The sequence below is a fragment of the Dreissena polymorpha genome, chromosome 14 (genome assembly GCF_020536995.1).
Source record: "Dreissena polymorpha isolate Duluth1 chromosome 14, UMN_Dpol_1.0, whole genome shotgun sequence".
Taxonomy (NCBI): Eukaryota; Metazoa; Mollusca; class Bivalvia; order Myida; family Dreissenidae; genus Dreissena; species Dreissena polymorpha.
In genome coordinates, this window is record NC_068368.1 from 4971302 (window position 1) to 4989069 (window position 17768).

At 33.8% G+C, this 17768-nt stretch overlaps 1 protein-coding gene and 1 long non-coding RNA gene across 2 annotated transcripts; both read left to right on the plus strand.

Moving 5' to 3' along the window:
* Nucleotides 1–1015: 1015 nt before the first annotated feature.
* On the plus strand, nt 1016–3051 carry LOC127857894 (uncharacterized). Its single transcript, XR_008038668.1, has 3 exons — nt 1016–1164; nt 2356–2453; nt 2958–3051. It is a non-coding gene; the product is annotated as an uncharacterized LOC127857894 (long non-coding RNA).
* A 3405-nt stretch (nt 3052–6456) lies between these two features.
* LOC127859047 (uncharacterized) lies at nt 6457–17462 on the plus strand. The gene is made up of 7 exons (XM_052396448.1): nt 6457–6563; nt 6912–7004; nt 7659–7766; nt 8264–8347; nt 10066–10141; nt 10458–10535; nt 16833–17462. The coding sequence occupies exons 1-5, from the start codon at nt 6549–6551 to the stop codon at nt 10069–10071; spliced, it is 306 nt and encodes a 101-aa protein (XP_052252408.1). The 5' UTR covers nt 6457–6548; the 3' UTR covers nt 10072–10141; nt 10458–10535; nt 16833–17462.
* The last annotated feature ends 306 nt before the right edge of the window (nt 17463–17768 follow it).

Sequence of the window (17768 nt, forward strand, 5' to 3'; positions counted from 1 at the left end):
GGATTAGTTGATAAATGGATGTGTTGTAGATGGATGCGTTGAAGCATGGTTCAATTGATAGGCGATTTTATGGTGGGATAGTGGGTTAGATGAATGGACAGGTAGGTGGATAGTTAGAAAGTTTGGTTTAAGTGCCATAGTGAAAATGTTGGATGGGTGAGTGGGTTGTTGAAATAGGTTTGATTGATAGGTACAAGATTCAAGTGGCAATATGGGTTGAATGTTGGATTGCTGGGTGGATGTAAATATATGAATGTGTATTGGTTCTTTAGTCTGTAAATCCATGTTACTTTCTCTTACTGTTTGGTTCATTTCAAGTAAGACTGAAAAATTATAATAATGTGCACAAATGATGACAAAGATATAGGCCCTGAAATTTAGTATAGTTTCTTTTGCCAGGTCTAATAAGAAATATAAAATGTTCATAATATTCAGAAGAACTCGTAAATAACTTCTACTCAAACACATATAATTGCTTATATTTGTTAAACTTAATACTCTTAACACATGCGCCCAGAAATGGTAAAAATGGAATGTGTTTAAACTCACCCAATGTCTTTACTGAATCAGTATTATCTTAAATTATGATATTTGTATCATCCTTCGTCAATACTGGTAACTGATTGATACTTGTGGAAGGCATCCCACTCATACCTGACACAGTTTGTGGTGTAAGTAGCATAACATGTCATGGTTATTGATGTAAATGAATAAATAGCCACATAAAATGTAATAGAGAATAATTACTGCTTGGAGAGGAAAAAAGGAAATTCAGAGGTAATTAAAATGAAAACTTCAAACAGGTCACAACAAATTTAAATTCAGTACTGTATGGGTACATGCTGAGAAAGATGGTGTGGTTGATTTGCTATACAGCCAAAGCTCTAGATACTGTCATTCATCATGATCCTTCCTCTTTGCATTATTTATTAACATGAATAAGGGTTTACTTTTATATGTTGATTTCTTTTCTTTACAGATGACAATAGAGAAAATATAATTTATTGCCCCTGACTGCCTCGCGAGCATAGCTGAGAAGTACATCAGGGAATCTCTGTCGTTTCCCAACCCAGATTTCAATGATGTCATGCTTGCCCCGGCTTCATACTCCCGGGAGGCGGTTCTGATCCCCAGACCGTCAGTTTTGACTGAAAACATGGGAATGTGAGTCCTGAAGTACTGATATATTGTTGTTTCATGAACATCAAGTCAATTGTATATTTAGATTAGTCAGTTAAAAATTGTATTATGCTTGATTGCTCAGAAGTTATACTTCAGTAGTTTGAAGTTAACAAACAGAATTACTATTTACAAAAGGATTTACACTCTGTCCAGCTTTCATTAGAATTCTATCTGAAAATTACTATATTTTTAGAAATCAATCAGCACCCCCCCCCCCCAAAAAAAAAGGTGTTGAACAATTAATTAGTTTTAGCTAACTGAATTGAGTTTATCAGATTTTAAATTTTATGTTTACATATGTGTATTTAATATTATGTTATTATTTATTAATATATAATCAACAAGATATGAACTTTTTTTTTAATAAAGCTTCTTAATTATTTTAGTAACAAGTTATTTCTGACAACATATTTACTTTAAAATGTAGATATATGTATCAGTGGATTCTTCTTTAAAATGGGGGTAATTGGTTTTTTTTTTTCAGACATTCTTAAGGGACAGTTTGGCAAAAAGACAATTTTCAACAAAACTGTTATGCAAAAAGTAATATGTACTTAACTTTTTCAAAGCAAAACATTATGCTCTTGACTAAGACAAATTTTAAAATTATAGGTTCATAATGAATAATGGTCATTTTAAAGCAGTAAAAAATTAAAGCAGTTGTAACGCTTTTCCTAGATTGTTTCGGAAAATACGTGCAGTACTTATACAGTGCTAATAATTAGCCTAAAATTAGAAAAGCCTACGCTTTTGCGTTAACTTCCAGAGGTTCTGAGTTCTATTGCCGGGGAATGCATGAAAATGTATTCAACTGTTTTTCTTGCTATTTTTCTTGCTATAATAATTACATAAGACTATTCAAAGCATAATTTCCGTAAAGTTAAACATATTAATTTTAGAAAAAAAATACAATACCATCTGTGAACAACTGCCATTAAATAATGCAGCCTTCATTCACTTTATGTTCCATGCAATATTTAATTTCAGAGGCCTTTAAAATATAAATATTAAAATAAAGTATCTATAGTTTGCTATAAGATTGGACATCGTCATATATAAAAAATTGTACATACACATTCATGAATTGAGGTAATAACCATAACGTTAAAGAGCATTCTTGAATTTAAAGATCTATATTAAAATGTTTAAACACTCGCAACGCTTGAACTTCAGATTTACCAACTTGCAAAAGTTATGTCAACTGACGGGCTTCAAAAAACAAAACACGAATATTCGTGTGGCTGGCAAGCTGCCAAATATCGTCCATAAAGGTAAGAACCATAGCATAGTAACACTTCTGTACTACATCACTTTAAATTATCACCAGCTTTTTTGGTCCACTAGTTAATTATTTGCAAGAATAAAAGTCACTAAATCTGTATGTTGATATATATAAAAAAGTTTCCATCAATTTAGATTTACTGCCCTATATATGTTACTGATATTTCATGCTCACTATATACTGATATTGCAATATATTTGGTCTAATGATATTGCACTATAATGCAATTTGCTGTACACAAATACAGCAATATAACATTATTCACTATCTTCACAATATTGCAATACTTGAGTACACCCATATTGCAATGTTACATTATTTTATTATAAGTACTACACTGGTATTGCAAAAAAGCGCTGAGCACTACAAAAAATGTGATTTTTTCTTCTTATTTTTTTTCTCTATACATTCAAATGCTATCATGCGTGTTATCTTCTGTTCTTCACTCCACTTTCACTCTCTTTGTCCCCATTTTTTTTCTGCGGGTTTATAGTGCGGGCCCTCAGCTCCATGGTCCAGTCTTTTTGCTGCACCTTCAGCTTTAAGACAATATGAGCTTCTGGAAGAAAGGCCCAACAATGAGCTGTAAGCTTACTAAATGTGCTATCACCATGTATTGCCCTAAGGGTACCTTTTATAAAATTACTTCCCTGTTGAAAAAGATGTGACTCCATTATTGTACCTCTTATGAAATCTTCTACTCTCCAGTAAACATTTCTTCTATTTCTTTTCTATTCTTTTATTTTCTATTTGTTTACAGCTTCTTCAATGTAAGTTTCTTTAGGTTTATTTTTTTCAGCTGTGTTGAATAAGATTCTAGATTTTTGTTATTTGAGTTTAAACTTCTATGATAAAAAAGCAGACATTTGTATCTGATTTGGTATGACACTTCCACATACTGTGTTCCTTGTTTTTTTTATTTTTCTGATCATTTTCCTGTATACTGCCAATTACAGTTTACAGGCTCCCTAAATCACGAAAAGCATGATGCCGATTCTTCACCAAACGATACTCAAAACTATGACACTTATAAATGGAATGAAAAACATTGTTATTCATTTAAAAAATTATTGACAGAAAACTTACAAAGATGCCGCGATTATATTTTAAATTGCATAAATGGAAATGTAAACGATGCTGTGCAAACGATTATCTCTATTTAAAAAACCGCTGCGGAGGATATGCACACAAGACGGCGCAATTTTAATAAATACCAAAATAATCCGCTCTGGTGGGATAGCGCGTGTAGTAAGGCCAAGCGAGAACAATATTCGTTGCTCAGGCGTTTTCGTTGGTCCAATGAACCGGTCGATTTTCATTTGTACAAAAATGCACGTCGGTCTTTCAAAAACTTATGTCATGCAAAAAAAATTCTATACCAAAATAAAAAACGTAAAGTTTTAATTGACTCCCGTGAGATCCGCAGTATTTTTGGTCGGTTATTAAAAAGAAATAGGTTTTCAGCAACAACTCATGCACCTATCAATCCCAATGAGTGGGTTAAATACTTTAAATCTTTGCTATTTAAAGAATCAGAAAACCCACTACTAAATTTTGATGTACATGCAAATGCGTATAATAACGACCAGGCCGATTATATATTAAATTCGTCAATTACAGACGACGAAATAAAAACAAGTGTCAGTAAGCTTAAACGTGGAAAATCTCAAGGTAAAGACGGGATCGTGTCGGAATTTTACATAAATACTAAACACGTTATAACTCCTATTTTAAATGTACTTTTCAATAAGATTTTATTTTCCGGCAGCTTTCCTGATGCTTGGAGTGAAAGTATTATCGTACCTTTATATAAATCGGGTTCGCGAAGTGATCCCTCAAATTATCGAGGTATATCTTTAGTTGACGTTATGTACAAGATATTTGCAGGCATCATTAATAATAAATTAACCAGGTTTGCAAATGAATTAGATTTAATTGATGAAGCGCAAGCTGGGTTTAGAGCAGGATATTCGGTTACCGATAATATGTTTATTTTACAGAGCTTGGTGCAAAAATATATTTCTAAGCCTGGAGGTAGATTCTATGTGTTATATGTGGATTTTTAAAAAGGCGTTCGATTCCTTGGTGCATCATAAACTGTTCACATGCTTTATGCGTAAAGGAATCCAGGGCAACGTACTTAAAGTATTAACCTCAATGTATTCTAAACTTAAAAGTTATGTACGCACGAGCCCCGGTGCTATTTCGAGCCCGTTTACTTGTAATATCGGCACTAGACAGGGTGACTTGTGCTCGCCGATTATTTTTATTTTATATATAAATGATCTGTGTTCATTTATTCGACACAAGTGCGATACTGGAATATTTGTAACAAACGATATCCCTGACATATTTTGTATACTTTTTGCTGATGATATTGCAAATTGTGCAGATACTGCTGTAAATCTTCAGTTGCAGATAAATGCTATTGCAGAATTTTGTACCTTAACAAGCATGAATTTAAATCTTAAAAAAAAACGAGGTTATGGTATTTAGAAATGGGGGTCCATTACGTCACTATGAAAAATGGTATTTCAATAATTGTCCAATAAATATAATGTCCGTCTATAAATATATGGGCATCCTATATACCCCAAAGTTATGCTGGTCGGCTGCAAAAACTAAATTAGCCGCTCAGGGGCGAAAAGCATTATTTGCCATTAAAGAATACCATATTCCGTTCGGATATTTCTGCTGTACAGAGTTCTTTAAATTATTTGATGCCATGGTAACACCCATACTCACATTCGGATCAGAAATCTGGGGATTCACATATAGTGATTCAATAGAGCGTGCACAAATTGAAGCTTGCAAGTACTTTCTGGGCGTAAAAACTACGGTCAATAACTGTGTAGCTTTAGGAGAATGTGGTCGTTTACCAATGTACGTCATTTATCACTCAAAATGTATAAAATACTGGTGTAAACTTCTCCAGATGCCTGATAGAAGATATCCAAAAAACTGTTATAAAATGTTAAAGTCATTAGATGATATTGGAAGGCGAAATTTGGCTACGGATGTAAAGGAGCTTCTTTTTAAATATGGGTTCGTCTTTATTTGGCTCTTACAGGATGTTGGTGATATTGATTTATTCATGCTCCGTTTTAAACAACGCCTGACTGATTGTGTAACTCAAACCTGGCACGAATATATAAATGACTCTTCAAGATGCGATACATACAGACAATATAAAAGTTTATTAAACACGGAACGATATTTAGACATAACAATGCCATTTCATTGCAGACAAGCGTTAGCGAGATTTCGTTGTTCAAGCCATAGGTTTCAAATAGAGTTAGGTAGACAATTAGGAATACCAAGGTATCTTAGAATATGTGCACATTGTCAATTAGAAAATGAATCTGTAAAAACAGAGGATGAATATCATGTATTTTTTTAATGCTCTAAATATGCTGACATTAGGCAAATCTATTTGTATAATTGGTATCATGGCAGGCAAACTGTTTCTAATTTCTTTGATCTGTTAAAAAATGAAAATGAGTTTGTTATTAAAAAAAATAGCCTTTTATGTTTACCATTCAATACGTTCTTCATATGGAACGTAATACTTGTAGTGGAAGTATGTTTGTTCGTATTTGTTTTTTTGTTTTCTCCATTCAATGATATTGTATATATATATATATATATATATATATATATATATATATATATATATATATATATATATATATATATATATATATATATATATATATATATATATATATATATATATATATATATATATATATATATATAGGTAGGGACAACTCTCTGTATTGTCTGTAAATACGTATTTTGTAAACATGATGTAGTATGGGCCGGAGGCTTTTGTTTACAATAAACTTACTTACTTACTTACTTTAATGTCCCCATGTTTTTGTTGACTTTGACTTGCATGTCTTTGGAAGATTAGGTATTGCATGATCCAGTTTTGACGCACTTGTGAACCTTTGTTTATTCCTCCAATAACACGCAGCATGTGTTCACAGGTTTTCCCATGCAATGGCCCAGGCATGGCACCACAAAAAGCAGGAGCTGCTCTGTGAACTCTCAAAGCAACAGGACGCTGTAAGGAACACTCATGGAGGCCCGGAAGGTACATTCCCGCAATTATTCGGATTACAGCTGAAAAAGTTTTCTTGTGAATTAGATTCGATAAATATGTATAATGATCTCTTTTCTGCCATCAATGTGTGCATATCTGGTTGAAGATCCTATTGTTTTGTTAGCAGAAATTATAAAATAAATAAACATAAATATTTTTATGTTGGTAAAAAGCTTTGGCATTTTGCATGTTCGTGATAAAAATGTCCTGATTAACCTAATATTGAAAATTCTAAGAGCATTTAGAGATGTTCCTGGCGCATATTTTGTGATATTTCACATTTATTTGTGATATTCCTTATGAATAACTCAAAATTTCTTTATGCATTTAATTCTGTAGGAGTGCTGGTTGTCTGAAAGCAAGGTCAAGAAATACAAATTGATCACCGCTGTGCAGACATTCGCACTCCGTCATAAGCTAAATGACCTTAAGGTACGAACAAAGGCTCTCCATGTAAGTGGCTAGACTAGTAGTTTGTTTGGTTTAAGGATAAAGTCCTTCATTAGACAATATTTATAGGTTATAAGACGTTTCACTGTACAATACGGAGATACATTTGGATGAGCACACAGTTTGACGTCATATTGGACGAGCCGTTAGGCGAGTGCAATATGACTTCAAACTGTGTGCGAGTCAAAATATATCATGTATTGATCAGTTTAAACTTCTAATAAGCTTTTTATTCTATTACCCTTTCTTCAGCTCTTTGTTTCATTTTAATTTTAATTTTGATTAGAAAATGCTTTAATTGCATCTATGCTATTTTCAAGACAAGCCCCGCGTAAATCAATTATTGTACATTCGGATACTTTTTTTCGGTAACGGCTTTTATATTTATAAAACAATTGCTTAGTGCACTTGTACTCAACTGTCCAATATGGAAAAAAATGCACACTTTTTGGATCCAATACCGGAATATATTGGACGGTCACGTGGTACATATGAAGAATGCCAATTGGATGAATTTATTGGATATGGAATAATTGATATTATTAAATTGCTTTTACGAAATGTTTTTAATGGATTTGCAACAAATAAATGACCTAGGAGGTTTGCATTGTTTTGAAGTTGTGTTTTAACTTACAGGAAATGCAGAAAGTCCTGGTCAAAAAGGAGAAGGATCACATGAAAGCCTGTGACAGATTCAAGAAAATGCATCTTGTGGAGATTAAAATGCGGGAGACAGTTCATAAGGTATAACTATTTCCAGTTCAAAAACATTGTGACAATCTGTATCTAAACGAATCAAGAAGAGCTTTCTTGTTTGAAGATATTTCCTAATGAACACATTGATGTGTTGGTTTTTTTCCTCTTATCTTTGCTTTACAGCAAACATGCACATGCAAAAAAATGTTTTTTTGGCAAAACATAGGTTTAATATTCATTATAAAACTGTTTACAATCAGAACTTATACTATCAGATGTTTGTTTTATATTAGTATTCTAATTCATATATAATGCTTACACAATGTATGTTATGTTGCACCATGTTTCTTATAGTTTTGAAATAATAATAAGATCCCAGTTTATTAGCCATCCATTAGCCAATAAGACAAAATCTGAACATCGGTATATGCAATGCAGATAATGTATTCCTGCGCAGTTTTCAAAGTGTGACTTCTACTTCAGCGTATAATACTTGACAAAGTAACTCATTTGAACATAGCTGCTCACCCTTCTGCATATTTCAGATTCGAGAAGCTACAGGGCCCAATATTGGCAGAGATTATCACTGGCATCCATCGCCTTATGAAGGCTTACAGGCAGCATGTCAGGTGAGCTGATAATGGGTGTGGTGGTGGTTGTGGGACTGCCTGAATGATTTGAGTTGTGGGAATGATATTATTGGCTGTGGGAGTGATATTATTGGTAGTGGAATGATAGTATTCCTGGGAGTGATATTGGTTGAGATAGTGATATTGGTCATGAAAGTGAATTTGGTTGTGAGAGTGAAATCGGTAGTGAGAATGATAATATTCATCGGAGTGAAATTGGTTGAGATAGTAATATTTGTTGTGTGAGTTGTATTGGTTGTGATAATGATATAGGTTATTAGAGTGATAAAGGTTGTAAGAGTGATATAGGTTGTTAGAGTGATATTGGTTGTAAGTGCGATACTGGTTGTGAGAGTGATGTGGGTAGTGTGAGTGATTTTTACTGTTAGAATGATATTATATTGGATTTGAGATTGATAATATTGGCTGTGAGCGTGATTTTGGTTGTAAGAGTAATATTGCTTGTGAGAGTGATGTTGGCTGTTAGAGTGATATTGACTGTGAGAGATATGTTATAGGTGGTTAGAGTCATATTTGTTGTTAGAGTCATATTGGTTGTGCAGGTTATATTGGTTAAGAGAGTGATATTTTTTTGAGAGTGATATTGATCATGATAGTGATTTTGGCTGTGGGAATGATATTGGCTGTGGGATTGATGTTATCGGCTATGAGAGTGATACTTTTGGCTGTGATAGTGATATTGGTTGTTAGAGTGATATTATCTGTTGTAAGACTGATATTATTGGCTGTGTGAGTGATATTATTGGCTGTGTGAGTGATATTATTAGCTGTGAGAGTGATATGTTTAGCTGTGAGAGTGATATTATTGACTGTGTGAGTGATATTATTGGCTGTGTGAGTGATATTATTGGTTGTGAGAGTGATATTTTTAGCTGTGAGAGTGATATTATTGACTATGGGAGTGATATTATTGGCTGTGTGAGTGATATTATTGACTGTGTGAGTGATATTATTGGCTGTGAGAGTGATGTTTATGGCTTTGTGTGATATTATTTGCTGTGAGAGTGATATTATATGCTATGAGAGTGATATTATTGGCTGTGTGAGTGATATTATTGACTATGAGTGATATTAGCTGTGAGAGTGATATTATTGGCTGTAAGAGTGATATTATTTTCTGTGTGAGTGATATAAGCTGTGAGAGTGATATTATTGGGTGTGAGAGTGATATTATTTCCTGTGTGAGTGATGTTATTGGCTGTGAGAGTGATATTATTGGCTGCAAGAACGATATCATTTGCTGTGAAGTGATATTAATATTTAGATTAATATTTGTTGTGAGAGTGATGTTATGAGTTGTTTGAGTTAAATTAGTTTTGGGAGTTATATTGGTTTTGGGAGTAATGTTTGTTGTGGTTATGATTTTGACTGTGAGAGTGATATTAGTTGTTGATGATGATGATGATGATGATGATGATGATGATGATGATGATGATGATGATGATGATGATGATGATGATTATGATGATTATGATGATGATAGTGGTCGTGGTGGTAGTTGATGATAATTACTAGTGTCTTAATGGTTGCAGTTATGTTATGGTTATGAGGATGATTATTATAAAGATAAAAATGGATGGAAATGGTTTTATTGACGGCAGTGGATATTATCGTTATGGTTGTGGTGGAGGTGATGATGATGTAAATATATATTACACAGTTCTTAATGCACATAAGTGAAAATTGATACTTTTCAGCGATGAAGAAATTGGCAGGTTAGCTCGGATCATTTACAAGCAAACCTGCAGACAATATCTGTACGACTATATAGAGGTAAATTTAGAACCCAGATTAATATCATTATATCAAATTGTTTACTTTGTTTCTATGTAATATAACCATTACGAATATGTTCAGCTTAAACATGTGTACATTATTCTGTAGCGTTTTCATCTGCTACTTTTTGACTGATCAATCGTGTTACATTATTTTACTGAAATGCATTTGCAACATTGAAAAGGAACATTTTGTATGATTGTTATCAATAATAGTCTTAATCAATTATCATCTTTATCAAGAATAAAAAATCACACGTGATAGTGAATTTGTTTATGATAAAAAGTGTTTTTGATCACTGCTTCAATTTCAGGCCGAGCCCTGCCAAAAAATATGGATTAAGGCACCAGCTCTCATGGACAGCAAGATCAGCAAAAAGGGAACGCAAACGGTAGGTTTTGTACCTTGATACAACTCCTATTTTGTCACTTTCATCTGTTCAAATGACGAACTAGGAGCTGTTCAGGTGGTACTGTGAGTGTTGTTACGTGATGTCAGCGGTAGTATACCTGGAAGTGGCCAAATGAATTCTGACTCCAATGAATTCATCAAGGTATTGCTAAGCGGTTAACACTCAATCATCAGCGATACCATCCACATAGACACTACGTCAGTTGATACTTGTAACAGTTTCGGACCTAGTTTTGGTCGTAATGTGCGGCGTTCTTACGCTGGCTGCTGCAGAGAGGTTTGTTGGGTCCAGTGGTGTGGACACGGTAAATAAGCGATGTTGAACATCGGCTGCAGTATCTCAGCACTGACTTCCAGTTATTTGCCGAGTTCGCATAAAGGTTGATTTGGTCATGTACGGCAGAAGCACGATGTTGTTAAAATGAGGCCATCATTGAACGGAGCATTGTCTTGTTCTTGTGTCAGATATTTGCATTAATTAGTTTGTGTTTTTAGGCCTCAATCATAAATCTAGACATTGTGACCTTTAAAAAAGTGTTTTGATTGGACCGTTTATCGAGAACTCATTATATGAAAACATGTGCTAATGTAGGTTCCAGTTTTTTGATGTATACATATTATCATGATATACATTAAACCTAAGCGATGTCAGTTGAATAAAACATGAATACAAATAAAACTAATTCATTGTTTTTTCTTCTCGCTCATGTGACCTTACTTGCTGATATATCTGTTTACAGCTGATGAAGTAAACGGTTTATGACGTCACATAAACACGGAGTGGATTTTGTGTGGTTTGTTCTCAAACACATCGTTCTCTAAATTATTGCACCTGCAACGTATCACTAGCAAGAACTCTGAAATATTTATATTTAAAATTAAATAACAATCAATATAATCATTGTTATTGTGGATTCATACATTGTTTCATTTTTTTAAGGTTTAGATTTTGTTTTGTTTTTAACACACTGGTCTACACCCTGCGACGAAACAGTACATTGTGTCTTTTAAAATAACGCTCACGGGATTGAACCCGGTACCTTTGTATCCACAACCGATTATTTTATATTTCAGTTATGGATTTTCTAGTCTTTTTAGATTTCAGAGTTATTGCACCTTGCTGGTGTTCATTCAGAATTTTTAGTGCGATGTGCGTTGAGATCAAATGTCCGTACAAACCAATCTGTCCAGTTCCGTTCATTAATTTTTAATAATATTTTGCCCCTCCACATATCTTTATATCAGTCTCACATTTTGAAGTCATGCCATCGTGTTTGTTTATCATCTCCATGTTAGTAAAGAAATCATCTTGTCATGTTATTCATCCTCATTTTTGTAGAGAAATCATCCCCACTATTATGTTTATATTTCTATCTTTTGTTGAGAATTCATGCTTGTTTATATCACCGTCATGTTTGTAATTGAATCATGTTTTTTTTATAATGGTCACTTTTGCTTGCATGCAAATAATCGTGTTATGGTATCATTGTAATTTTTAATTAACATAACCACGTTGTTAATAATTCTTATACCAATTTTGTTTATCACCCTCATGTTTGAAGTTAAAAAATCATGTTTACTCTTGTTTGTAGTAATCATGTGCGTTATCATCATCATACCAATTGTGTTTATCACTCTCGTGTTTATAGTAAAACAATCAGGTTGACTCTTGTTTGTCGTAATCATATGCGTTATCATCCTCATATATTTTACGTTTATCACCCTCGTGTTTGTAGTAAAACAATCATGTTTACTCTTGTTTGCAGTAATCGTGTACGTTATCATCCTCATACATATTTTTGTTTATCACCCTCATGTTTGTAGTAACAAAATCATGTTAACTGTTGTTTGTAGTAATCATGTGCATAATCATCCTCATACCCATTGTGTTTATCACCCTCATGTTTGTAGTAAAACAAACATGTTTACTCTTGCAGTAATCGTTTACGTTATCATCCTCATACATATTTTGCTCATCACCCTCATGTTTGTAGTAAAAAAAAAATCATGTTTACTGTTGTTTGTAGTAATCATGTGCGTTATCATCCTAATACCAATTGTGTTTATCATCCTCATGTTTGTAGTAAAACAATCATGTTTTGCTCAAGCTTGTTGTTGTGTTGTTTATCATCCTTATACCCATTCTGTTTCTCGCCCTCATGTTTTTAGTAAAACAATCATGTTTACTCTTGTTTGTAGTAATCGTGTGCGTTATCATCATCATACATATTGTGTTTATCACCCCCATGTTTGTAGTAAAAAAAAAACATGTTTACTGTTGTTTGTAGTAATCATGTGCGTAATCATCCTCATTCCCATTGTGTTAGTCACCCGCATGTTTGTAGTAAAACAATCATGTTTTGCTCATGTTTGTTGTTGTGTTGTTTATCATCCTTATACCCATTCTGTTTTTCGTCCTCATGTTTTTAGTCAAACAATCATGTTTAATCTTGTTTGTAGTAATCATGTGCGTAAGCATCTTCATACACATTGTGTTTATCACCCTCATGTTTGAAGTAAAACAATAATGTTTTGCTCATGTTTGTTGTTGTGCTGTTTATCATCCTTATACCCATTCTGTTTCTTGCCATCTTTTTTGTACTTAAACAATTATAATGTCACATGTTTGTAGTTTTTCATAATTCTTATCGCTATCATCTTCGTAATAAAAGTATCACGTTTTTCAATCGCTTTTTATGCAACAGCTACATTTTCTTACGTATTCTTTATTTTATCAATTATTCCATTATCACGATAAAGCCCCAGTCTGTGTATTGTATCATCAGTATGAAATGAACCAATGTGAAAGCAAAAATGAACTTGTTCGAAATATCTATGTTGCAGCAACCTCTATACTACTACACATTTCCTTTTTTTTTAAAGATTTGCATGATTCTTTAAGTTTACTTAAACACACACAAACTAAAGGTAGTCAGCCCTTTTGTATTTCGCATTCAGTATGAATAATGTCCACTCCATGTAATCACACGTTAAACAAAATGAGGCATGATCGATCGTGTATGCCAATTATAACTATTGAATTACTGGAGTTTATTAATTATGTAACAATACTAAGTTTCCATAAATCATTTACATGATAATTAATCGGTAAACATTCATCACGTCATGTTAAATTCTATCATGTAAGTAAGAACAATTTTTGTGTTCGCATTTGAGCACGAAACAAAACACCAATAAAAGAAGCAATAACAACTTTTACCACGGGCCATATTTTCAAATCGTATGTGCTGTCTTCCAACCAACCATTGTGCCACTATAATCAAAACCAGAGCATTATTCGTATTCAACAAATCAAAGTTTACTGGAGTTATCCACACAGGCAGTCACGGGTTACGGTTCCTGCCGTACCTAAGCCCATACTGATCCAAACTGATTTGCAAAATTGCGTCTGCATTATTTGTGAGCTTCGCTCACAAATAAAAAACAGAATTAGCAAACTCATATTTTCGGTAATATCAGTAGATTTCCGTATTTACCATCCTTTCCAAAACCTGTTCCTCAACTCGTAATAATGCTCAATTTATGATACACTATTGTTCAAAAGTGGGAAGCGATAGATAACTCTTTAAAACACGCCTAGTGCATTTAAGTGTTTCGCTGACGCCTGACATGTATAAATGATAACATGTACTGTCATATAAACTTGGCGTATACAAAAGAACACAACTGACGTAATGATAACACTATGTTTTTTCGACTACTTGACTTTATATCGTCCCATGGGTGCAAAAAAGTACAATGTGTCATTTAATTTCAATGTCCAGGGAATGTGACTATGCTCTTGTCATTTTTGTATCAATACATTTAATGTTATTGTGTAACCGTTCAATCCAATACGCATTTTTCTAGTCGGTTTTGTATCTGTTATTTGTGTGTTGGTCATAGGCATTTAAGAGTGGATCGTATAGAGTTGTTAGAGATCGTGTTAAGACATACATGTGTAAGATACGCACTCTAGGAAAACCGGGTTTTACGCATGCGCACATGCTCATCTCGGATAATATTTTCCGCATTCGTGGAATTTTGTACTTGAGGGAAGTCTCTTCTAAACAAAAATCCGATCTACACGGAAAGTGTCATCACAGATTAGCCTGTTCGAACCGCACAGGCTAATCTGGAACGATATTTAAAGCACGTGCATTAATCCGTTTTTTTTCTCAGATCGAGGCTTATATGTAATCTGGTTATGTGATCATCAATCAACAGCGTGTGTTTACGAAAACATCCATGATATTTTACTTATCAGTATTGTACAAGGTCGAACGGCGTCACCTGATACGTATTTAATGTCCGTTTGTATGAAACCCAAACTTTATAAACAATAGTTTTACATTATCGTTCAGTAACCAAACACGGTAATTGAATTCACTTAAGTACGCATACCACTACCTCATATTTATATCTGAGTTAATTTTTGGTAATACTTTGGCAAATTGAACATTGAACTTATTTGAATATTTAATGTGCAAATGCGTACATATCATCGATAACGGTTATGATATGACTGCATTTTACAGTCTGATGCTTAAATGGAAATCGTCCGACACGTACGTCTCTTTGTCTAAATAAGTAGTTTTCATAACCATATATTAAGATTGATATAATTAAGAGTTAGTTTGAATCGATTAAGATAACTTCAAGTTAGAGATAGGCCAACATTTGTATAGTTAGTTCGTGTATGAGATAGATACCCCGAACGTGTTATGGAACCCTGTTAAAGAAAAACAACTCCATAATGTTAAATTCACTGTACGCTTTCAAATGGTTTTGGTGATCAGAGCTTTATATTTTTTAATATAATAATTTATACTTGTTGTTGGAAACTCGTGGGGCTTCTTTTCGGGCAATTGCCCACTGGCCATAATAAAAATAAAAAAGATTCATCTCTTGCTGACGGAGCCGAAGTTTCACATTTATTATGCATATTATAGAAAAATGGGCCACATTTCAGACAGGTATATCGAAAATCATAAACGCGCATCCTAAGAAACGCTAAAATCTCCAAGGACAAACCATGTGATTTGAAATGGGTGTATGCGATAAATTAATGCCTGTACATAAAAGTGTAACACTTAAAAATGATATTTAACGGCGTATTTGTGACAGCCCAGTCACCCTTAAAACATCAAGATGATCGAAGTCGATGACTGATAGCGGTTATATTTTTGAGAGGTTACAAGGAGGTAACCAAAAGTACGGAGGGTCATCGGACGTGTTAACTATGTTTTATGATAAAGGGGTGACTAGGGGGTGGGGGTCACTGACAGAAAAGACGGCTTGTAGGGGTGCTTTTTATTTCTTTAATTTTCTTATTTTTTACCAAACATTATTTCAAGAATTTAAAATGTATTGAATAATTTTGAATGCTTTGTAAAAGAACAAACCCTTCAATTTTCATTTTACGTTTTATTAAAATGAATATCAGACATGTACAAAAAGACCCAATTTATTCGGATTGTCTTTACCCTTAATACTAAAAATATAGAAAATGATTTTTTTTATCTATTTCAAAGTAACTGATAACACACATTTTTACTGAAACATGTAAATGTTATCCGATTACGTAAAGTTTCTTTCGTGATATTATATATTTTTTGCTTGTATTTTGAAAGTCAATTAACGACCGCACAGAAGTAAACACCTCTATACTGAACGCCATTATTGATGAACTGACCACCTTGTTTATAACTTGGCTGACATTTCGGGGGTCGCGAGAATCAAACGGAACTCACGATAACACGAATGTTTATTTATTGATAGATGGTAGATATTTGTATTGACATTACAATATACAGAATTACACATAAAAGCAGTACAATTTGAAATTAGATTCATACGGTATCGTTCAGTTCAATATTTCACGATTTTGCGTCAAAGTATTCAGCGATGCTGGAACAAAAATAAGTTAGATGCGCTCTACTGGTTCACAGATGTAATTATACGGAACATGCACTGGTACGATTAATAGCAGCGGTTGAATGGATGTTCGTCTTTCTGTATTAGAAATCTGTGGTGATGAAAATCAAAACAAGTTTGAAAGACTGTAGTGTGTATGTATTTCGAGGTTTATGAGTTGCTTTCCGAGCTTGAGCCAGTTGAAGCTACATTATGTGTGGACCCGGAGCCCCAGCACGCCTAAGTAATAAGCCTTCTAGACTGACCAACGTTAGGACGAATTTTGAATTAAAGCTACTATTTCAGGCTATTACGTTGTTACTGAAAGATTTTTCAATTCTTATGTGATTTTGTGTTGTAGGGGAAGCCTGTGTACCCGTAGGAAACTCACTTGTCCGGTATGGTGACCACAAACCCAACTCGCATTCAGCCGGGAACAGGAACTAAACCCTGTCGTCTTGGTCAGAAGCGAGTGTTCCAACCACTGCGCTAGCCAGACAGCTGAAACACTGTACTGTTAATAAGATGCGATTATAAGGACTATAATATAGTAAGCATAATCGCGGCGGTCGGTGTGATTCTTCTGCTGATGGGAAATTTACAAGTCGCTCCTCTCCATTCCCTCTGTACCGCCTTTGTCTTCCAATCTTGCCGTCATAGGTGGTCGTTCAGATTCCATTACAGTCTCCCGGTCACATAACGTTTTTGTGCTACTGTCGACCGGAGGCACATTTATAGTTTTCATTGGACCACCATTTCGATGTCTGCTTTTCTACATAGATCCTTTTTTGACGTTTGATGCTGCTTCCACGTCCGTTTTTTAACGTTATAGTTTAACGATAATAAGTGTTGAAATATTCGAAAAAATAGGTTATCACTTATTTATGATTAGAATACATGGACACACGGTTTTTACAGTTTTAACCGGAAGTCATATCAATGTAATTTTTTCATGGGACAAGAATAGAAGTGAAGAATGTAAAAAGTAAATCCTGAAGGAGCTAAAACTTTTGTCCTTTGGGAATTTTTTAAAGCAATCTGGTTGTGAACGGCTTTTTAACATTTATTACTATGCAAATGAATAGGTGGTCGTTGTTGACTGCGAAAGGGAACGTATATGTATATTGTAATACTTAAAATAACATAATAGTAATGAATATTTTATTGTTATTTATCAGCAACAAAAAGCATCATATTTATTCACTTACTTTATTATAAACGTATTCCCCACTACATAAGCAAATGAATAATAATAACTTACGAATACATTACACCCGTGCGTCATATCTACATAATT

Excerpts from the sequence above, each read along its gene's own strand:
- LOC127859047 (XM_052396448.1), top strand. Across the intron at positions 7,005-7,658 it reads ATAAGCTAAATGACCTTAAG|GAAATGCAGAAAGTCCTGGT; the intron begins GTACGAACAAAG and ends TTTAACTTACAG. Across the intron at positions 7,767-8,263 it reads TGCGGGAGACAGTTCATAAG|ATTCGAGAAGCTACAGGGCC; the intron begins GTATAACTATTT and ends TGCATATTTCAG.